The following is a 21787-nucleotide window of genomic DNA, read 5'->3' as shown; positions in this document are numbered from 1 at the left end:
ACCACAACTCTTCGTGAATGTATAGTATGGCTAAAAGAACAAAATAAAGCGGTAGCCTGACTGCAGATAAAGCAACTTACTGGGTAGATTATCCTACCACATGCGTAAAAAACGAGCTGTCGATGACGAAAGAGAGAGGTAAAGAGCAGCAGCTTGATTCCTGTCTACTCATCGCCTTATTTTCCGCTGCAACACATCAAACCGTGCTTGCCGCTCACTAACCTCGTGGTCGATGCCGTGGAATGAGAGGCCAGAAGACAGACCCAGGAGTCTTGGATAGTACAGAAGCAGACCAGCTGCGCCCGGTAGTCAGTGGCGAGGTGAAAGCAAGAAAGAAAATGCTGCAAATAATGAGAATGAAGAAAGAAAAGAAAAGAAAGAAAAAGAGAAATGGTAATTATTAAAAAAAGTTGACGTGGATAACGCGTGTCTGGGGACGTGATCGGGTTCAACCACCCTTGTTCGTTGACCGGAAGTAGGTCTGTGCGTTGGGACAAATGTCCGGAGTACAACTCAGGTCCCATCAATTTCCCGGAACAGCGGCTGTGAACCAAACAAAAGAGAAAAAAAATGACCAAATCAAGTCTTTTGGGCAGATTTCAAGTCTTTTGCAGCATCCAGGTAGACGCACATCCAGCCCACAGCTGGCGTACTTTGTACTTTTCCAGGTCGACTTGCGTTAGCGCAGCTCGGTCGCGTTGATCACCCAAGGCGAGGTTGCCATGCTCGTTCCAACCACCGGTAAACAGCTGTACCTCCTCGCCCTTGCGAGCCAGGGCTAAGAGATGCTCTGAGCCTGCCACGATTCGTTCCACTTCCCATCCTGTTGGCATCTCCACTCTGCTCGTCTGTGCAGTGTCGTCTCTCAGTAGCTGAGAATGTGTGTTGGATCCTTGTGAGTAGAGACCTTTTGCCGTATGGATATAAGATCCTCCCCATGTTGCAGCAATACCTTTTACAGCGTGGTATTGGTGAATGTCTGTGATTTGGCCTTTGAGGTTGCTACCCCATCCCAGCACAGTGCCGTCTGATAGCAATATGAGCGTGTGAGAGGCACCAAGTGCAAGGTCGACGATGCATACGCCAGGGGGTATAGGTAGTGGTATGATTTTGGGCGGTGAAATGGCAGGGTATGGACTTGCCTTGGCTTTACCTTTTGCTTTAACAGACGTGGTGCTCTGGCTTTTCTGATTTGTTGAGAGTGATGCCACACTCAATTCTCCTTTTCTTGATGCACCCCATCCTATGACTCTCTGGCCGGTTTTTCCATTAATCACAGATACAATGTGTCTTTGACCACCTCTGATGAACTCCACAGTTTCTCCTGATTCAAGGCCAACATCCACCAATGAGGGTTTTTGTGAGGCTTGAGAAATGGAAACGGGCAAAGGCGTATTGGACAAAGTGAGTGGGAATAACCCACCGAGTTCGCCAAAGTCATTTGAGCCACACGAAACGATCATCTCGGTCATGCTCGTCTCATTGATTTTGCTTTCGCTTCCTTGACGATCCAAATGTTGCTCGTAGACTTTGCGATAGACAATAAAGCTGGTTGTCCAAGTAGCCGCAATTTTCACAGGTTCCCAAACTTTCCCTTCTTCAATGGATGGAGCGAGATCAAGCATCTTCCATCTTCCATCCGGCTTGATATCCTTCCATAGAGCACAACGAGGACCCAGCTGGCCGAATGTATTGGTTCCCACACCGAGCAAGATGTTGCGTCGTCTATCGTCATTTCCACTTTGTGGGATAGAACAAAGTAGAAGAGAATGACTGGAGGCTGAAACAACGTCAATAACGTCGATATTGTCTGGATCAAAAGGGACAGAAGGGTGAAAGCTTGTTGGAGTCAGGACTGAGACGTCATTTGCATGGTCAAGAGCGAGATGCGAAAAGGCATTCGATCCGCAAGAAAAGAGTGTTGTTGGCATAGACAATTTGACGAGCCAAGGATTGGAAAGAAGCTTTCGTAGGTTTGATATTCAAACAGTTGAGATAAATTTCTTTAAAAGACTTACAATTGTAAAATAAAGAAAGTTTCTATAAAAACTCCGCTTTTTTTTTTACCCAGTCCCGATCTTCCGTGCCTCATCCGACACTCTATTTGTTTGGTTCCTCTTGCGTATCTTTGGTGAAGTTGAATGAAGTATCAAGTGAAAGTCATATAGAAGTTGATACAGATTGATTTCAAAAGTTTTCTGAAGCAGAGGTATTAGTAGAAAGATCTTTCAAGGTGGCTACAGCATCCAGGACCAATGGCAAGTCCTGTCTCCATCCTTGGAGTTGATGCTGATCTTTTTTTTGGCAGACCATCATCGCCGACCTTCCAGAACCAGAGGATACTTGAGATTGGTGGCTTTCATGTGTGGCCAAGAGAAGCTCCATTTATTTTCTTCCAAACGACCTCGTACCACGGTTAACTTGACTGCAAACGAATTTTCAAACTGTCCTCAAACACCGACTGTCGGATCTCCTCCTCCTATCCCTCCTCGGCCCAAAGCCGTCACTGAAACTTATGGCCTGGAGGAACAGCCATCTCGTGCTCCATTCAAGATGTTTGGGTTCTATACGTCACCCCCAGTTCCACCCCGGCCCATTTCAAAGAGAGCTTGGTCACCCATTTACCCCAAGCAACCACCTCTTCTCCAACCTACACCAATAAGACCCGTATCAGTAGAAGCCTTGGGAAATTCAAACCTACAGCTTCCACCCAGCGGCATTCGCACTCTTGCTGCCCCTTCTGCTCCTACAGCATCTCCTCCTCCAATCTTTCCGACTGGCTATCACGATACTTGGACAGAGGATGACTATGAGCGTGAGAAGAGCAATATCACCTTTGGTTTGGAGACTTATGGACAGGGAAGATTCATCACTTTCGGAATGCTCAGAAAGAAACTGCTTAGGGAGATTGTAGAAGATGAAAGAGCTCGGGATGGATGAATATGTTTTTGGCCAGGCTAGGGAAGTTGGTCTTCTAGATTTGTTGTGTCGTTTCCAACAATATCTGCGCTCATAACGCAAGGATAGCTTCAACGCAGGACTTGTACTTTGAATATATACTCACGAAGAACGAGTAACAAGTTTAGAGTAGATCTATGAGAATATTGCTCTTGAGTCTTTTGGGAAGGTAGGCATGGGATGACCGATAAGACGTTGATAATAATAAATTAAGTATAAAAGCAGAATAGAAAGTGATTACAGTCCATAGAGGCTTATATAGCATATAGCATCAATTATACGACTCATTATGTCTATAAAACATTAATATGACTTGAAGAATTAGTTTTAATAAGGCGTATGCGGTGCCCCGCAATTCAATAATTCAAAAAAGATTAATAAAAATGTTGATAATTTACATTTCTTGATTATAAACTTTTCAAAAATCACTCAATTCGCCAGCAAGAATGACTGTCACAAATAACTCTGGCAAGAAAGCTTTGCCTGAAATGATGACTTCTCTTCGTATTAACCAGACTGGACAAGTCGAGATTGTTGACCAGCTCCTTCTCCCGTCAGTTTCAATAGCTTACTCCTAAAGACCAATCAGAGCTAATGATCCTCAGGCATTCTGTGGAATGGATTCCAGTGACTACTCCTGAAGAGGCCTTTGATGCTATCAAGACGATGAAAATCCGTGGTGCTCCTGCTATTGCCTCTCTTGCGGCCCTCACGCTTCGGTCGTATCTCTCCTCTCAATTGTGTCCGATTTCTACAACTTCCCCTTCTGATGATACCATTGCGTGGATAGAACAGACTGTTGACTACCTTCAATCTTCACGTCCAACGGCAGTCAACCTTGGCGAGGCTATGAACCGTATCAGAGCAGTTTTGAAAGAGGCTAAAGTTCAAAACCAAAGTGCAAAGAATATCATAGAACAAGTGCAAAAAGCTTGTGGCAATGTTCATGATGAAGATTTAGAGAGGAATCTACAAATGGGACAATTGGGCGCAGAGTGGTTATGGAAAATGAGAGGTAACGGTAAAAAGGGTTTAAAGGTTGTCACTGTTTGCAACACTGGAAGTCTTGCTACCTCTGGTTATGGCACTGCCATCGGCGTCATCACCACTCTTTTCCAGGAAAACCACCTGGATACTGCTTATTATGCCCAAACAACACCTTATCATCAGGGATCAAGATTAACTTCCCTCGAGTTGACGACTCTTCAGATTCCTGCTTGTATGATTTGTAAGTGTTTCATCAGATCTTGAGGTAAATGTACTAATGATCATAAGGCGACACTATGCTTGGTTCTCTTTTCCAACATGAAGATATTGACGGAGTAATTGTCGGTGCTGATCGAATCGTTAAGAATGGTGATACCGCCAATAAGGTATGCCAACATGTGGTCCAGGTCAAGGTTAACCTCGACTCGCAGATTGGTACCTATCAAGCGGCTGTTCTCGCTCAGCGTCATAGTATTCCTTTTATCGTCGTTGCTCCTGTTACCACTATCGATCTTTCGCTCGCTACAGGTGCCGAGTATGTGTCTTTGCTTGTCATTCCTAAGCTCTTGCTAAATGGAGTTTGATTAGTATCCATATCGAACACCGTCCAACGGTAGAGGCGACTCAGGTGAGAGGACTCAACCCCGAAACAGGGAAGCTCGCCGTCGTTCGAATTACTCCTCCGGGTGTTGGTGAAGGTGACCAACCATGGCAAAGAGTATATAACCCCAGTTTCGACGTCACGCCTGCTGAGCTTATCAGTGCAATAGTCACCGAGAAGGGTGTCGCCGAGAGGAAAGAGGGAGAAAAAGGTATCGAGGTGGCTTCTGTCTGTTAGAATGCTAAGACTGCCATAATATCAAGAGGAATAGTATGCATTTTGCACATTATACAAAGGCAAGCGAGGTCGTCAGTCTGTTTTCATCAAGGACTAGCATATCCTAATTCCCTGCTTCATGGTCACACATACTACACATATCTATAATGTTCTATATGACAAGAATGACAATACTATTACAAATGATTCAAAAGATCTATATACTCTTTGGGCGGTTTCGCTGGTAAAGGAGGTGGTGGTCCGACTGGAGTACTTTGGCTCTGCTGTGCATCACTAATATCCTGACGGGCCACTCTGTCCTTTTTGGTTTCCACTGAGATATTCTTATTCAACGGCGATTCCAGAGGCAGAGACACTTGACTTTGATATCCATCATAGCCCACAGTCGGTTGAGGCAAAAAAATACTCTCATTAGATCGACGAAATACAGCACCTTGGGCAATCGGTTGTGCAGCCCTGAAACTCCCGTATACGTGGGCTGTCTCATCTTTTGCAAAAAGAAAAGCATCCGACGCTACATTTGAGATGGCATGACCGTCAGATAGAGGAAGCACATCATTCTTAGAGGAAGAATATATTTGGCTTGATGAGCCTTCACCCCTATCTGTAGCTTTTGCTACAGCTTCTTGAGCTTCATAATATCTACGTACTTGTTCTTTTTCACTCAAAGCTGACGACGCGGGGGCCGAAGGGCTTGGGTAGGATGGAACAGTCACTGTCATCGCTGCTTGCTGAGCGGCCGCATGATAATCATTATTGTCATCTCTCGTCGTTACTGTGACTTGGTTTTGAGTTTCGTAGGATTCCATTTGTCCTTTTCCGTATAGCGTCTCAACGGTTGTTGGATGGTCTTCCTGAGACTTCGTATTTTCAGGTGGGTCAGATACTTCTACTCGTGACGTTGAGATACCTACATTAATTTCACTCTCAAAAGCTCTAGCGACCCGTTCTTGCGCTTCATAATAGAGGCGCATTTGCTCTTTTTCATCTATTATGTCTGGAACTTCATCCATTGCGGATGAGGTGGACAAAAGTCGAGACACCTGCCCTTTATTATGGTCAAAGTTTGACCTGGCCGAACTGGGTTTGTGTATCTTGTTCTGAGAATTGGCGCATATCTCGTTCTTGACGTTAGGCGTGGAAAAGGCAGATGCGAATGAATCGCTTGTCACAGGCGTTGATGGCGAATATATCACAACATCATCGCTGCCACCTCCACCAACAGCAGCCGCGACCCTTTCTTGAGCCTCATAGTACAGTTTGATCTGCTCCTTTTCATCAATTGCATGCAGGCCTGTTACGCTAGACCCATTCAACGGTCGTCCTCTTGGTGTTGAAGGACCAGCCTGACCATCCACTCCTCCTTCATTAGTTTGATTCTGACGCGACAGCAGTGAATTGGAAGGTCCAGCCTCACCCTCTGCCTTGGCTTCACTAAGGTCACGTTGCTTATTATACTGCTTTGCTTTATCTTGAGCTTCATAATATCGACGCATTTGTTCCTTTTCGCTCATGCTAGACAGTCCAGAAGATGCCAAAAACGTAATCTCCTTTTCTTGAGCTACGGTCATATGTACTTCTTTTCCACTTGTTTTTGTGGACGGCAAAGGTGGGGACGGTGTAGAAGTCGTCGAAAGATGGACCTTAGAGGATTCCGAATGGCGTGATTTGGGGCATTCGGTATAGGCAGATACGGAACGAGTTGGGGCAGTATACTTCGCAGGTTGCATGGGCCGAGGAGGAGCGTACTCGGGGGGAGGTACGTCTCCTTGCCCTTTTCCGTCTTGAGCTACTTTAGCATCTTCAACGACTAGATCGACATGTGTCGATTGAGTTAACCCAAGGCGGTCAAGTGAAGTACCTGATGCCTCCTGGACTCTAGCTGCGTTCTTACGAGCCTCATTGTACAGCTGCTGCTGTTGATGCTTTTCTTGTTCTGCTGACTGAAAGGAATACGCTGATGGAGGTGTGGGGGCTGCTGTTAAGCGGCTGTTGTTGGTAGGCGTTGTGGGGGACTGCGTAATCTACAATCATGTAAGCCTCAGCCATTAAAGTCTGGTAAAGGACATACATCACTAGTGGCACGTTGATGTCTAATAGATGTAGCGATATTAAAATCCTTTTTCCCAAATGTTGCATTAGTACCAGTCGAGTACCGTCTCCAGTTCTCGTCACTTGACCCAGCATCGCCCATTGAATGCCTATTCTGTGTGGGCGTTTCTTTAGGCAATACCGGTGATGTGCTTGATGGTCTGTGTGGGTGAGGACTAGGAAAAACTATATCTGGTTGGCGAAGGGGCATCGTTCGATAACCTCCAATTCCAACATTTCCACCAAACTCGTGAGTAACAGTCGTTTCCGTAGCAGATATGTCCGTAGTTGAGGACGTGAGTGAAGATTGACGTCTGAAATTGCGTGGAATGAAGCCTTGTGTAGGTTGAGTGGGAGTCATACCGAACGAGGATGGTGAAGTATTTAGATTGGATGTTGGAATTTTTCCCGGAAATGAGTCTTGTCCTTCAGGTTGGCATGATATGTCTGATGCTTCTGGGCATAAAGCCATTACCTGTCCAATACTCCTACAAATTCATCAATCCACGTTAAGTGAACACTTGAGCTACATACCTGACAGTTTGCTCGGCGTTTTCTTTGGGGAAAGGTCCCACAATACACTTGAGGCCTTTTATCATCACATTCTCTGAAACGCCCTCCAATACTGCTCTTACTTCCATCTCGTATTGTACCTTTAATATCTTTGCGCTTGTTACGGAGGCTCGCACATCCTCTACTCTGTAGGGAATTCTTGCTGATTTTTCTTCACCAGGTCTCAAAGTCTCGTTGATCGTGGCATTCATAGTCTGGATTATTCGGATTTGATGCATAGGTCCCAATGGTTTTTTGCTCTTCTTGTGTTTACTGGAAGGGTCAGGCGGAGGAGGTAGGTACGTGGTTATCTCAAGTATAGTGCATTCGTACCGAACAAGTCTGATTGGTTGGGGTTTCAAAGACTTGAGTATTACTCCAAAGTGTGCTTGATCGTTGGTGCAAAAAGCTATACAAGCTCTTGTCACCGTGAACTCCATAGATCCACTAGCAGACTTGATGGTCTTTACCTCCGGTATGCTATAGACAGGCCATGCTGAAAGTAGTTCATACTTGATGATTGAGATAGGCTCTGTAGCTACAACGACGGATGCGGACTCCTTCTTAAACACACCACCTTTTTGCTTGTAACACAACGCGGCAACCAGTTCGTACCGGACGCCGCTATGTTTTGACTCTGTTTTCGCTGATAACTCGACACTTGGCGGTATATCTAGAGGTAAAGACAGGCTGAACTTGAAGTCGGCAGTTTGTATTGTGTCCCATTCTTTTCCATTGCTCGGAGGCTTCCAAAGCGTCTGTATAGACCCAACAACTTGCCGTGACTCTTCGACAGCTGCAACTGGGAAGCCTCTGCCGGAAGGCAAGCATTCAAACTTGCGCAATTCAACACGAACCCACTTGGCCTTAACGGGTACGTATCCGACACGGAGCTCAAGCGTCCCATCAACACTGGGCGCGCAGCGATTGGGGCCGTCAGGAATACCGGGATAGCCTTGAACGAATGGCAGATGAGGAGGCGCCCGAAGGGAAAGTCGAGCTGGCTGCGACATAGCGTTGATTTATTTGAGCATAAGCAAGCCACAGTGCTTGGTTTGCAGTGTCATCTAGGCCTGGTAGCTGGTAGCGATGAACAGAATTTGTTTTTGGAATGTAAAGATAGAAAATAAAGTCGTTTATTTATGAAATCTTTGGGAAAGAAGTTTCATTACGTATTGGCGAAGCAGATTTTGAGAGTTTTGGCCCATTTTCCGAACTTATCACGTGACCAATTATGCAAGGACAGGCTTACATAAAATATATAACAGGTCAAATGAACTCATTGAAGACGATGCTTTTGATTCCAGATACAGCAAGAATATAATCAGCCTGACTGACAATAGTCTGCCTCAAATGTTGATGTTTTATCACCCTTATTGAACCACTATTAGCTTATTGAGATTAACTGAATCCATTAATGGACTCTGAAAATGGGATAGAGTGAAGGGCGGTAGACTGCAGTGAGTTATGTACAAGCCGTACGAAGAGTGGACAATGAAGCTGAAGAATTAAAAATGGTCTCATTCCGTGTACCTTCTCATGTGATAAAGTGGATGGGTAGATACCTTGAGAGTGGAAGCCACGGAAATCAATCGACGGTTGATTTGAGACATTTAGACGTTTTATGACGAGGTTGTCTATTTATATATGCATACTCAATCAAGACCAGTTGCTAACAAACGTTCACTTGAGTCCCATCATGCAAGCAATAGGACTCACAGCTTAATAGCCGAGAAACAATACATTCATTTTCTAGCCTTTTTCTTTCCCAGTGTTGCATATTTGTTTTTCTTTTTTGGCAGGCCTGCCTCCACAACGTCGTCATCCCTATCTCTGTCATCTCCATCTCCAAACGTTTTTCTCTTGCCCTTGTCTCTTCCTCGCTTCCCGCCAGCACCGCCAGTGCCAGCCTCTCTCATTTCAAGCGCTGCCTCCCTGTTAGCTCTAGCCACACTATCCGTCAAGAGGGCAACGGCTTCCTTGTCAATGTCGAATGATGCCATTTTTTTGCCAATGTGAGACTCAATGCGTTGGAGGATTTCCACGTCGTACTGTGTGACTAGTGTGATAGATTTACCAGAACGACCCGCACGGGCTGTACGACCAACTCTGTGAACATAGTCTTTAGAGTTTGTTGGCATGTCATAGTTCTGCAGTTGTAGATGTCAGCAAATTCCAGATGAGCAATAGAGTATTGGGACTTGCAATGACTAGATCGACGAGAGGGATATCCAAACCACGAGACGCAACATCCGTGGCTACCAAAATACTCCTGCCTCCAGATTTGAACTTATTTAAACTTGCCAAACGAAGGCTTTGGCTCATCTGGCCATGTAATGGAATGGCAGGGAAACCCAGTCTGCGAAGGATGATGGATAATCTCTGTGAGTCAGCCACAGTTCTGGTAAACATGATCATGGATGAGGACGAAAGCTCATTGGCAAGATAAATGAGGTAAGCATCCTTGTTCTTGAGTGGGAGTAGCAGATAGTACTGAAGAAGTGTCGACACAGTAGAGTATTTAGATGAAACCTCTACCCGGATGGGTTTGTTCAAAGAGGCACGCTGAAGTTTGGCAACTTTTGTGGTCATAGTGGCAGAGAAAAGATAAGTGTTGCGCTCTCTGGGAATCACTTTGAGGACTTTATCGATAATGGGACCAAAGTCGAGATCCAGAAGACGATCTGCTTCGTCCAAAATCTATTCCCTTTTTAGCACTGAATAGACATCACCCATTCATAAATGAACGCACTAGATATTTCAAGGCTTTGAGAGTGAATCCTTTGGTATTCTCCAAGTGGTCCATAAGTCGACCAGGAGTCGCGACAATCACATGTGGTCTCTTGGATAAGGCAACAGACTGAGACATCATGTCCATACCACCAACCAATACAGCTGTTCTAACGCCAATACTCGAGCCAAGCGCGGTTACTTGTTGAGAGATTTGGTATGCTAGTTCGCTAGAAGTGTGACCATGAGACATCATTCTCTAGCTTTAATTGACTGCTTACCGAGTAGGAGCCAAGATCAAGGCAAATAATGGTTGAGGGTTTTCCCATAAAGCCTGCAATATTGGCAGACTGAAGGCTGCAGTCTTACCCGAACCAGTCTGTGCTAAACCAATGATATCTCTTCCTTCCAAGGCTGGCGGGATAGCCTCCGCCTGGATATCTGATGGCCTTTTATAACCTAAAGATGCGCATGCCTGACATAACTCTGCAGAAATACCAAGATCGGCGAATGTCTTGTTGGATGTTATTTCTGGAACATCTGGATTGGAATTAACGGGAGAGTTGGAGCGCGAAGAAGAGGACGATTTTGAGGATGAGGCCTCAGAAGCTATTTCCGACATATCTGCTTTCAGAAAAGTTTTTCATTCTTTGGTTTTAACAAACACAAAAAAAAGCAGATGCGGCGATGACCGAAGGTTGGTGGAGGCAAATTAACATAACTTAGTTATTTATAATCTATTCCTAACATATTTACAATTTCCCCGTTTGTCCGCGCCTGATTTGTTTGTTTTGTTGATTTCTTGTTCATCTTAATATTCACTTTTGCCTCAAAGACTGTTATCTCACGAAAGCATCAAATTAGAAGCTCTTAAACACTATTGCTGCTCTACGGGGTATCTGTCGATGCATAGGTAACCCGGAGTTCGGCTTCTCAACAATATCCACGGAGAATCCCTCAAAATCTCATTGGACGACCAGCCTCACCATGTCTGCTCCTCGAAGGTCTGCTGGGGTCATACCTAGCTCTGGATACGCTGACGTATCGGAGCTTGAAAAGTACAAGCTCATCTCCAATATTGGAAAAGGAAGTTTCGGGGTGATAAGCAAGGTACAACGGTTGACTGATGGCAAGGTAAGCTGTTATGAAGACGAACGATTGAGTGCCGCACTCACTTCACTAACAAACTGGCGATATAGGAGTTTGCGCTTAAACAATTGGACTACTCAAAAATGACAGATAAAGATCGTAAGCAAATCCTTGCTGAAGTGTATGTTTTCTCTTTCCCACTTTCAGTATGAAGTTGCTTGGTCCTAACGGTTAATACTATAGAGCTATCCTCGAATCACTGAAACATCGCAATATTGTTCAACTCATTCAGAAAATCAAAGATACCAAGAACGAAAAAATTTATATTGTCATGGAAGTAAGTAATTTTCAATGTGATTTTCAGGCAACGACAGACAAATGATGTTTGTTCTAGTACTGTACTTCCGGAGATCTTGGTTCGCTTATCAGGAGAGGACAACGCAACGGCCAGAATATACCGGAAGATAGGATTTGGAACATATTCCTACAAATTGTACTCGCCCTTCACCACTGTCATTGGCCAACAGAGCGTCAAACTAGAATAACTAATGGGGGGAAACAAAGTACTCCCCTACAGACGGATGGTAGTTCTGCAAGATATCAGGTACTACACAGGGACCTCAAGCCGGAAAATGGTACGTTTCTGGAACGTCTCCTCCGCCATTTCCAAATACTAATGTGATGCTAGTTTTCCTTTCTGATGAGTTTGTTAAACTCGGTGATTTTGGATTGAGCAAGGATATGGGGACTGCCTCTTTCACTAGCACCTATGTCGGAACACCTCTTTATATGCCTCCTGAAATACTTGCGGAAAATCGTTACGACACCAAGTCTGACATCTGGAGCTTAGGTTGTTTGGTTTATGAGATGTGTTCTTTACAGTAGGTTTTTGATTGAGATAAATTTCTAATTCTAACATGTCTGTTTTCAGCTCGCCATTCTCTGCTGCTCAAACTCAACCTGAGCTCATTACAATGGTCAAGTCCGGCAAAATTCCACCACTTCCTGCTCAATATTCAGCCGCGCTCAAGACTGTTATTAAAGCGATGCTCACATTGAATGTAAGCATGGTTTTGTCCTATCTTTTGAAGTGCTAATGATTGTTATTGAAGCCCATAAAACGACCTTCAACAAAAGATTTACTAGAGATGCCAGAGATGAAGCTTCATCGCAAGCTATTCACCGTCCAGAATCAGACATCGCTCCTCTTCGCAAAACGCGATGAGTTGAAGCAATTTGAGGACCAGATACGAACCAAGGCTATTGCTCTTGATGACCGCGAAAAAGAACTTATTGCCAGAGACGCCAACTTGCAGGCTCGAGAGGAGCTTTGTGAAAACAGAGAAGAAGAGGCCAAAGAGACATCAAAGAAGTTAAATCAGGCTGCTGAGAGTCTGAGAAGTCAATGGGAGAGGTTTAGAGAAGAGAGGGACCAGTGGGAGAGATATAGAGGACAAGTGGAAAGGGATAGAGAGGCAGTGCTGGGTGTTGCTGACGTTTCCGATGAAAAGTGTCTGTAACATTCAAATGCTAAAAAAAATTGAACTAACTCTATATACAGACCAATCACGAACAAGAGCTTTGAATGCCACTCGCCCAGCCCTGGAAGAGCGAAACACATTGCCTATAGCAACTTCTTCTCAGGTCTCTCGTATGTGCCTCGACACACCTTCCAAAATCCCTTTAGCAACGAATCTTGCTTCCCCAGTAACTTTGGAGGACCGATTCGGTCGACCACGTCCTGCTACACCTCTCAGAAGGGCCAACACTAAGTCAATGAGTAATCTTGCCGGCGCTGCCCGGGTTCAAGCAGAACAAGAGTTACCTTTCACCGGTCAGACGCAAGCAACTCCAGCAAAACACAATATTTCCCCTTCAACTCACGTCCAGCGCACATCCATTGGTAGTCTCAGAGAGGTTGGAATTTATTGTGAAGACATTTCCATGGCTAGCGCCGTCCCTTCACCTTGGGTGCCTCGACCTCGAAAGAGTTCTATCGCTCCCTCAATCGTCTCCATACAAAATGATTCTGAATCTGGCAATTCATCATCTATAGGTGTGAAGCAACGATCTGTTCCAACAATGATCCCTGCCCCTACTTCCTTCGTATATCGCGAAGCTGCCACCCCAGCTAAGTGGTCCATAGACGATCCTGACCTTCCTTCGCCATTTATTCGTCGACTAGACTCAAATCTCACCACTCTCTCTGCTCCTAATCCCGCTTCCTCTGCTATAGAAACCAGACAACCTCTTGGTTCCATAAATCCTCAATCAGCAACATCTGTACCTACCGCGCCGGGACTTGGCCTATTCAAGAAGATTCCGAGAAGAAAAAGTGGGAACCTTCATCAATATGCTTTAAAGAATGCTGTGATTGGGCAATTCAGCAATGAAGGTATTGTTTCAAGAGCAAGAGATAGCGATCAAGCTGAATAAGCATGAGATGTGTGGACTGCATGTCTGAAAGGGAAGGGATGTATAAGTAGTAGTTAAAATATCATTGGAATGGCCTTATCTTCAATTTTGAATGACCAGTCAATTCAGAGAGTTCAACATATGTGGTCTGTAATATCGTCATGTTATGTATAGCAATGAATGCTTCTTTCAATAAAAAATTCCGCTTGTTTTACTGTATTCTTGTATGTATTCATAGATTATTTTCTAAACCTCGGTTTTAACTCTAAAGGCACTTCCACTGATTTTCAAAGCCTCTAACGCTACCTCTCTTACTTTGTCCAGATACGCTTCAAGCCTATTAATACTTTGCGTACTAGGACTTCTGTCTAGGTCACCAGACAACATACTGACAGGCAGGAATCCCTCGAAGACTCTGTAGTTTTCATCTGCCACGACACTTGCCAATTCAAGTGCTTTTTGTAACATGTCAGGGAACATTTCAGCATGGTGGACAAGGGCAGCATGGAGACGGAAGACAAGGTCGGGTATGAAAATATGTCGTATGATTTTAAGATGTACTTGTCGATCGTTTTCGTCTTCGCCAAGTTCAGGCTTTGATGGTTTACTCGCATCCAATTCCAACCAATGTTGCTCCACCAAGCCAAGAGTGGTTGTCCATAGAGTATCAACTCCATTCTGCACGTCTTTCTGCCAAGCATGAAAAGTGAGTTTGCTGGCTGTTGGTAAAGGTCTTTGAGAAACGATGTCTGCAAGTTGATCGTGCAGATTGAAAATGTTGAACAGACGATGGTAAGAATCTAATTCTAGAAGATGCGAGGTAGAAGATGATATGGATGAAACAGATTCAACGAGCGAGGGGAGGGATAAGAGAAGGGATTGAGCGGCGTTACATTGACCCTTGCCTAAAATTTCAATGTTAAATTCAAAATTCAGTATTATATCCAATTAACGAGCCGAGGAGGAAGCACTCACAGAGAAAGTGTCGAATAAGTTGATTAGTACGTATAAGGGCATCCTCTATCGTCTCTGGGAGGAAAGTGAGCCATTCAACTGAACGAATCAGCTGTACGTCTCTGTCTGTTAGACCAATCGTTGTTGGAATGATGTCAGGTTCCGCTGACAACTGCTTTGGAGTTCCCTATGTAGATATATGATGAGCAAAAGAGAGGTAAAGAAAAAAACTAAGAAATTACGAACAGCAAGAACTTCTTCTAAACTGAGACGTACAGTCTCTCTGGCAATTAATGATGTATCAAGATTATGTTTTTTGGCACGCAAAAGCGCTTCGGAGCGAGCTTCTTTGCTTGCTGATGGATCCATAGCTGAAAACCAAGTTTTAGTAAGTTATTCAACTCATACACTGACATGGAACGAGAAGAAAAGACCTACACCATAAAAACCTTGCATAACTTTCCTCGCCACTTCCTTCCCTCAAGCAGGCTGCATACATGGCGACCAAGCGGTCTTGTCCTTCCATCTCTAAGATTCTGAGATAAGCCTCTATAATCTTATTTGAAGCGTCATCTGGAACCGAGACATTGAGTGAACGGAGAATGAGAGTTAAATGTGTAAAGAAGCGGAGAAGAGGAGCGATAACTGAAGGCGGGATAATTTGTTCAAGGCTGAGAATTTGATTCGAAAAATCATAAAAGAGGTCAGACGTGCGTTCGAGTAGAATCATTTGCTGAGAGATGTTGTATGGATCGCGCATTGCTTGACTGGATAGTAGTCAGTTTATTAATTTAGTCTAAGTGAACGATCCACTCAAAGAGACAATCATACACAATACTGGGTTTACCAAGCTCATTCATCTTTTCAAAAACCTCATCTAAACCTCCTTGATTTTCTTCTACCATTTCTTCTCTTTCTCTGTCTCCCACCAACTCTTCTTGCCAGAAGCCGCCAAGGTGACGCCTTCGCTGCTCCAAACGAGCTTCAATCCGATATTGAATATGTGCCCAAAGTTGATCTTCCCATGTGTCACAGGCAGGCAATAAATTTGGTAAATCCGAGACGAGTGCCGCATAGAGTTGACGCTCGGATGAGAGGAGGTTGCGGTTGTTTGCTATGGCCAAGCAAGATGATTTCCACAGATGTTTATATTGGTTACCAACCATAGGCCCGTCTTCGCATCCCTCAACCATCCCGCCCATATTCCACCTCCGAACACCCATCAGGCTCGCTCCTCTCCATGGCTCCCCCCCTTGTTCGCAGACCTTGATTGCAGATTCTAATTCGCCGTAACGTACAAGATTGAACAGGGTTTCAAAAAATGGATGTTGGTACGTCGCGTCTTCTCCAGCTAAAGATAACTGTGGGTTACGAAGTGTGAAATCTGGATCAAATGATATAAAAGAAGAAGCGGAAGAGGGCAATTTGGTTCGGGCCCGTCGAATGGTAGATGGTAGATAGCCATGACGGGCTTCAAGAGGTGGAGGGGAAGTTAGCAACGGTCTTGTTTGTAGATGATCCAAAAGAGTCTATCATCACGTCAGCATCCTCAAACAAGACAACCTAAGAGATACAGACAGCCCAAAGAGATAATTCGGAATCTTCAATGACCATAATTTGTACAAGATCTTCGGGGCTTGTATATGGATTTTCCAAGAGGTGACGCTCTGATGATGGAGGAACAAAATTTGGGTCTGACCGTGGTATGCGATTACTGTCAAATCCTTGAGCACCTATGCCATGTTGCTCAATGCTTACTAACCTAAACACTGCTCGAATTAATTGCCAGGCGCGATGTTCAGACAATAGAGCTTTATACTCTTCTTCAGAAATATGGTCTTCACTGTCCATTTCTACAGAAATGGCATTTGTAGGAGCTTTTGAGCGTATACTATACACTTGTCAATATTTTAGATTCTGCTGCAAATTTGGACACCATACGTCTCTTCCAGACATGCCATGAGCGCACTAATCAAACCACCCTCTTCATCTAGAACAACCTCATAGTTAAGAGACGAATCCAATTGAGAAGATTGACCTGCGTTAGAGTACTGCTCCTGGTAAGATGCGATTATATTCGCAAATGATATATATGGTGTTGATTGGGATACCATCTTGTTAGAGAATTGTTATAACATTGATATAATATTTTTCATATTTATCGTAGAAAAAATCCGGACATGTCCTCTATTTTTGAATGTCCGGTTTCGTAAACGTTACGTAATCATAGATATGCATCATCTCTTTCATCTGCAACTGTTTCTATTTTGCTTTGAGACATTTATTCATTCATTCTTTTGAATTCAGAGCTCTTCCGGGAGCCTTCACAGAAGTTAGACGCTCTGCATAGTAATTGTCATCGAGAAGCACTCTCAAAGACCAATTATTGTTTTTTTGCCATCACGTACATTACGTATATTCTGCTACCATTACCATCACACACGACAAACGGTCTCTCTCAACACCAGCTCACAGTTCGCCCTCGATAACAGCATCCCCTCCAAATAAGAAAGCAAGACTTCCTCTGAAACATAGTAATATTTCTATCAGCCAGCAGCCTCCATCTTTGCCAACGGTCTCCACTTTTGTGTCAGTGCCAGCAGAAGAGACAAGGGTCAGGGGGATGTCTTCTGACGGGGAGAAAGAAGACTTTGACCTTGATGGGGCCGACTATGACGATGATGCCTTCGACGGCAATGTTTTAGAAGGTCAGATGATTGGTGATTTGTGACATGGCCGCGACGCTGATTAATCATGAAGACTCAGCTTCCGAACCAGATGATTTTGATGTGCTCTCTCCTACCGTGGATAGTAAGCTTTTGATAACCCTCTGTAGTTCAAGCTTATCAAATATAGCCGCTTCCCCAAAAAAGCTATATGATGTTGTCTACAATGTCTATGATCTCAAACAGATCGTCGATATGCAGAACACTATGATTGAAGATGTTGAAGCTTTACTAGCAGTCTCCGTAAGAGCTTTCTATCCTGCTTTAATAATGCTTATGAACCATTAATATAGCGTTCAAATGCAGCTACATTGCTTCGCCATTTTGCATGGAACGTCGAAAGACTTCAAGAAACATTTTGGAACGATCCTGATGCCACACTCTTGTCCGCCGGTCTTTCTCCCCAGAGTTCTCCTTTGACATCCTCTCAACCTTTGCCAAACATCTTCGAATGCCCTATCTGTTTCGCTGACTATGAAGGCCCATCTGCTAAAAACGATACATTCGCTCTGAGTTGTGGACACAGATTTTGCAAGAATTGTTGGAGAGAATATCTCACAGGTAAAATCAAAGACGATAGCGAGAGCTCTCGCATACAGTGTATGGAGTCTGGGTGCAAGCGTTTAGTTCGAGAAGAAATGATAGGTCTCTTGGCTGGGCAACACATAGCGAATCGGTATAAGAATTTACTCAGCAACGCCTTTGTCCAAGATTCACCTAATTTACGATGGTGTCCTCATCCGGATTGTGAATATATCATTGGATGCGCTCAGGCTCCACCCAGAATGTTAACTATGTTGGTTCCTACCGTTATGTGTAGATGTGGCAAACAGTTATGCTTTGGGTGCGTCATCATTTACCCTGCATTAAAGCATCTTGACTTTTGTTCTAGCTGTGGTTATTCAGCAAGTCATCGACCAGTGATTTGCACGATAGTTAAGTTTTGGGAGAAAAAATGCGCAGACGACTCTGAAACTGCAAACTGGCTTCAAGCCAATACTAAAGAATGTCCTAAATGTGGCTCGACAATCGAAAAGAGCGGTGGCTGCAAGTACATCTCGTTCCTAGCCCATTTAAAAATTGAACTGATGGCCACTTGCATAGCCATATGACTTGCAAGAAATGCAAATACGAATTCTGCTGGGTCTGTATGGGCCCCTGGGAAGAACATGGCACGAACTGGTATCAATGTAACCGTTATGATGAGAAGTCTGGTACGGATGCTCGAGATGCCCAGGCAAAATCAAGGGCAAGCCTTGAAAGATACCTTCACGCAAGTCTTTTTCTTGCTCATATACAGAGTCACGATGCTGATACAGTATGCCATTGGATAGTATTTCAATCGATGGGCAAATCATGAACACTCCGCAAAACTCGACACTGAATTCTATGCCAAGACAGATAAAAAGATGGAACAGATGCAGAACAATGGAAATCTTTCATGGATTGAAGTACAATTTGCCAGACAGGCGGTCGACACTGTTGTCAAAGCACGAATCACACTGAAATGGAGTTATTGTATGGCTTTCTAGTATGTTTATTCCATTTTACCAAGCTGAGTATATAGAGATGTAACTTAGACTCTGACGGTGTTGCTGATGGGCTAATAGTCTCAAAAGAAACAACCAAACGGAACTCTTTGAAGACAATCAACGTGACCTCGAAAGAGCAGTGGAAAACCTGAGTTATCTTTTGGAGCAGAATATAGGTGAACCGGAGACTATTGCAAAACTTAGACACGATGTGACTAATCAAGCGGTATGTCGAGTAAGAAGGGATTGGCATATGTGTCCCTGCTTACAATCTGTAGGCATATGTCCAAAAGAGGCACGATATATTGATGGATGACACACTGAAAGGATATCTCGAGGTCAGTTTTGTTCTTTCTATCCAAACTTGTATTGATAATCTTGGCTGAAACCAGCATCGATGGGAATTCACTATCAACATTTGAGAGTGGAAGAAAGTGTAACTCAAGCCATAAGAGCGTCGAAGACATAGTTGCATCAAAGAGGCCATGATCCAGAGACAATGTCGTCATGCTTTGGATGTACATATTAGTAGCGTTGAGATTCCTAAAAGTCAGATAAATTCTCGGGAAAGCACTCGGCCCGAATACTTTTATCCACGTCACGACTTCTTTCCATCTTATTTATAAAACTCGCTTAAGTCTCGTTTAAAAATATATAAATCATGTCTTTTTCTTTTTCATCTCGACGATACATTCAAAGAGTGTCTTTTCGTTGGTCAAATTATCAGAAACCTACTCTTGTTCGCATCTGTACTCGAACCTTGACATCTTCTGCAACTTGCCATATATCCCGACCAACGTCTATTCACGCTCCAACGTTGATTAAAGCACGCAACATGTCAAACTGGCCTCAAGTTACCGCCGAAAACCCTGTGAGTCTCAATTAAATGCTTTAGACATCTCTGCCGATTGCAAAGCCTCTTCCATTCTGGTTTCTCGAAATTGATGGCTTTCCCAGCTTGGCCTTGATGATCCCTCGCTTTTCATACAAAAAGGTTTTATTAATGGCAAATACGTTACCACCGAGTCTGGAAAGTCTTTTGAAGTTAACGGTCAGTTACCTTGGTAACCCAAGATACATTTCTTGACTGATGTGCTGCAGATCCTGCCTCTGGTAAGGTTATTGGTACTTGTCCCGAGATGACAGTAGAGGATACTCAACGAGCTATTGAGGTTGCTGAAAAGGCGTTTGCTACCTACCGCCATACATCCCCCGCCCAGCGCTCCGAATACCTTCTCGAGCTCTACCGCCTTTACCAAGCGTCCCTGAAAGATATCTCTCGTTTGATCGTATGGGAAAATGGTAAATCCTGGAATGATGCTATGGCTGAAGCCACATACGCTGGCTCCTTCTTTTCCTGGTTCGCCTCCGAAGCCTTGAGGACGAATGGAGAAGTTATTCCATGTTCAGTACCCGGTACTCGGAACTTTACCATCAAGCAGCCTATTGGTGTGGTTGCTCTGCTTTGCCCATGGAATTTCCCGGCGGCTATGGTAGCCAGAAAGTTGGGCCCAGCTTTGGCCGTAGGATGCACTTCAGTTATCAAGACCCCTTCTGAAACTCCGTTTACGACACTCGCTATCGTCGAGGTAAATATGCGATTTTGTCTACTCTAGACAAAGTGTTTTGTTGGCTAACATATACTACAGCTTGCCAGGCGAGCTGGCGTACCTGAAGGTGTAATCAATGTCATTACCACTGACGCTAATCTCCAAGAAGTTGGAAAGGAGCTTTGTACCAATCCCATTGTGCATAAGGTTTCCTTTACAGGCTCTACCCGTGTAGGGAAACTGATTGCCTCTCAATGTTCTTCCACTCTCAAAAAAATGTCACTCGAGCTTGGCGGGAACGCTCCCCTCATTGTCTTCGAGGATGCAGATATACCCACTGCCATTGCTGGGACAATTGCTTCCAAATTCCGAGGATCTGGCCAGACCTGTGTTTGCGCCAACAGAATCTATGTGCATGATAAAATTTACAACGAATTTGCGGAAAAGCTTGCCGAAAAAGTTGCGCAATTCAAAGTTGGACCAGGCTTTGAGGAAGGTGTTACCCATGGTCCTCTCATTCATTCTCAGCAAGCTGACAAGGTTGACGAGGTGAGCCTTATGGATATTAATGAATGCGGCTATTTCTCTTACAAAAGTTTAATATAGCATGTGCGAGATGCCGTCGAAAAAGGAGCTCAAGTCCTTGTTGGCGGTAAGAGAGGTAACGGTACAGAGTATGTCCCTACCGTTCTCGCCAACGTCACGGATGACTGCGTGAGTCATGTTTAACCACTCCTCTACACCAAAGTCGAAGATGCTGAAACCACCGTTTTCAGCTCATCGCGACAGAGGAAACCTTTGGGCCTGTAGCTGCTCTTTTCCGTTTCTCATGTGAAGAAGAAGTCATTGCTAGGGCCAACAAGGCAGAAGTTGGTCTTGCAGGTTACTTTTTCTCTAGGGACTCGGATCGTATATGGCGAGTAGCCGAAGCACTCGAGACTGGTATGGTAGGTGCCAACACTGGTATGATCTCCCAAGCCGTCATGTGAGTCTTCTTTTATCTTTCACCTTCTCTCTCATCACAAACATCATACTGACATGATCATGCGTTTAGCCCATTCGGTGGTATCAAGGAATCTGGTTATGGTAAAGAGGGCGGCCACCAAGGAACTGATGAGTACACTGTCACCAAGATGGTCGCCATTGGCACTTCATTACACAACATTCCAAAATAGTCGCCTTTCTGCGTTCACAATATTTGTTTTGCGCATCTTTTGTCTCTTTTGTTTGAGCAATAACGACGAGGAAGAAAAGAAAACAGTGTCAGCAACGGCTTGTATGATTCGAAAGAATGGAATGGGACGATCTGTCGCTGATTGCAGACGATAACTAGGTCAACAGGGAGCCTTGACAATACAAGAGATG

At 44.3% G+C, this 21787-nt stretch overlaps 9 protein-coding genes across 9 annotated transcripts; 5 read left to right on the top strand and 4 right to left on the bottom strand.

Moving 5' to 3' along the window:
• Positions 1 to 599: 599 nt before the first annotated feature.
• Positions 600 to 1931, bottom strand: L203_100077 (uncharacterized protein; the record flags this gene model as incomplete). Its single annotated transcript, XM_066209544.1, has 1 exon — positions 600 to 1931. The coding sequence occupies one exon, from the start codon at positions 1929 to 1931 to the stop codon at positions 600 to 602; it is 1332 nt and encodes a 443-aa protein (XP_066065641.1).
• A 430-nt stretch (positions 1932 to 2361) lies between these two features.
• L203_100076 (uncharacterized protein) lies at positions 2362 to 2940 on the top strand (the record flags this gene model as incomplete). Its single annotated transcript, XM_066209543.1, has 1 exon — positions 2362 to 2940. One exon carries the CDS (start codon positions 2362 to 2364, stop codon positions 2938 to 2940), a length of 579 nt encoding a protein of 192 aa, XP_066065640.1.
• A 464-nt stretch (positions 2941 to 3404) lies between these two features.
• L203_100075 (methylthioribose-1-phosphate isomerase) lies at positions 3405 to 4783 on the top strand (the record flags this gene model as incomplete). Its single annotated transcript, XM_066209542.1, has 5 exons — positions 3405 to 3511; positions 3564 to 4186; positions 4234 to 4331; positions 4377 to 4480; positions 4534 to 4783. 5 exons carry the CDS (start codon positions 3405 to 3407, stop codon positions 4781 to 4783), a joined length of 1182 nt encoding a protein of 393 aa, XP_066065639.1.
• Positions 4784 to 4959: 176 nt separating this feature from the next.
• Positions 4960 to 8439, bottom strand: L203_100074 (uncharacterized protein; the record flags this gene model as incomplete). Its single annotated transcript, XM_066209541.1, has 4 exons — positions 4960 to 5643; positions 5698 to 6807; positions 6855 to 7362; positions 7409 to 8439. The coding sequence occupies 4 exons, from the start codon at positions 8437 to 8439 to the stop codon at positions 4960 to 4962; spliced, it is 3333 nt and encodes a 1110-aa protein (XP_066065638.1).
• A 732-nt stretch (positions 8440 to 9171) lies between these two features.
• L203_100073 (ATP-dependent rRNA helicase RRP3) lies at positions 9172 to 10778 on the bottom strand (the record flags this gene model as incomplete). Its single annotated transcript, XM_066209540.1, has 4 exons — positions 9172 to 9576; positions 9632 to 10126; positions 10179 to 10386; positions 10438 to 10778. The coding sequence occupies 4 exons, from the start codon at positions 10776 to 10778 to the stop codon at positions 9172 to 9174; spliced, it is 1449 nt and encodes a 482-aa protein (XP_066065637.1).
• Positions 10779 to 11143: 365 nt separating this feature from the next.
• On the top strand, positions 11144 to 13681 carry L203_100072 (uncharacterized protein; the record flags this gene model as incomplete). Its single annotated transcript, XM_066209539.1, has 8 exons — positions 11144 to 11290; positions 11356 to 11426; positions 11489 to 11582; positions 11640 to 11880; positions 11934 to 12126; positions 12177 to 12306; positions 12358 to 12757; positions 12807 to 13681. The coding sequence occupies 8 exons, from the start codon at positions 11144 to 11146 to the stop codon at positions 13679 to 13681; spliced, it is 2151 nt and encodes a 716-aa protein (XP_066065636.1).
• Positions 13682 to 13906: 225 nt separating this feature from the next.
• On the bottom strand, positions 13907 to 16728 carry L203_100071 (uncharacterized protein; the record flags this gene model as incomplete). The annotated part of the gene is made up of 8 exons (XM_066209538.1): positions 13907 to 14565; positions 14636 to 14801; positions 14861 to 14985; positions 15053 to 15381; positions 15446 to 16143; positions 16193 to 16328; positions 16377 to 16505; positions 16556 to 16728. The coding sequence occupies 8 exons, from the start codon at positions 16726 to 16728 to the stop codon at positions 13907 to 13909; spliced, it is 2415 nt and encodes an 804-aa protein (XP_066065635.1).
• A 509-nt stretch (positions 16729 to 17237) lies between these two features.
• On the top strand, positions 17238 to 19294 carry L203_100070 (uncharacterized protein; the record flags this gene model as incomplete). Its single annotated transcript, XM_066209537.1, has 10 exons — positions 17238 to 17322; positions 17375 to 17425; positions 17471 to 17583; positions 17634 to 18184; positions 18233 to 18391; positions 18445 to 18613; positions 18675 to 18871; positions 18951 to 19098; positions 19151 to 19210; positions 19265 to 19294. The coding sequence occupies 10 exons, from the start codon at positions 17238 to 17240 to the stop codon at positions 19292 to 19294; spliced, it is 1563 nt and encodes a 520-aa protein (XP_066065634.1).
• A 413-nt stretch (positions 19295 to 19707) lies between these two features.
• Positions 19708 to 21597, top strand: L203_100069 (uncharacterized protein; the record flags this gene model as incomplete). The annotated part of the gene is made up of 7 exons (XM_066209536.1): positions 19708 to 19743; positions 19830 to 19923; positions 19974 to 20461; positions 20522 to 20971; positions 21029 to 21136; positions 21199 to 21407; positions 21477 to 21597. The coding sequence occupies 7 exons, from the start codon at positions 19708 to 19710 to the stop codon at positions 21595 to 21597; spliced, it is 1506 nt and encodes a 501-aa protein (XP_066065633.1).
• Between the last annotated feature and the right edge of the window lie 190 nt (positions 21598 to 21787).

This window comes from Cryptococcus depauperatus, chromosome 1, assembly GCF_001720195.1.
Source record: "Cryptococcus depauperatus CBS 7841 chromosome 1, complete sequence".
Classification (NCBI taxonomy): Eukaryota; Fungi; Basidiomycota; class Tremellomycetes; order Tremellales; family Cryptococcaceae; genus Cryptococcus; species Cryptococcus depauperatus.
The sequence above is the reverse complement of the archived record's forward strand: the minus strand, read 5'-3'. Positions and strand labels throughout refer to the sequence as shown.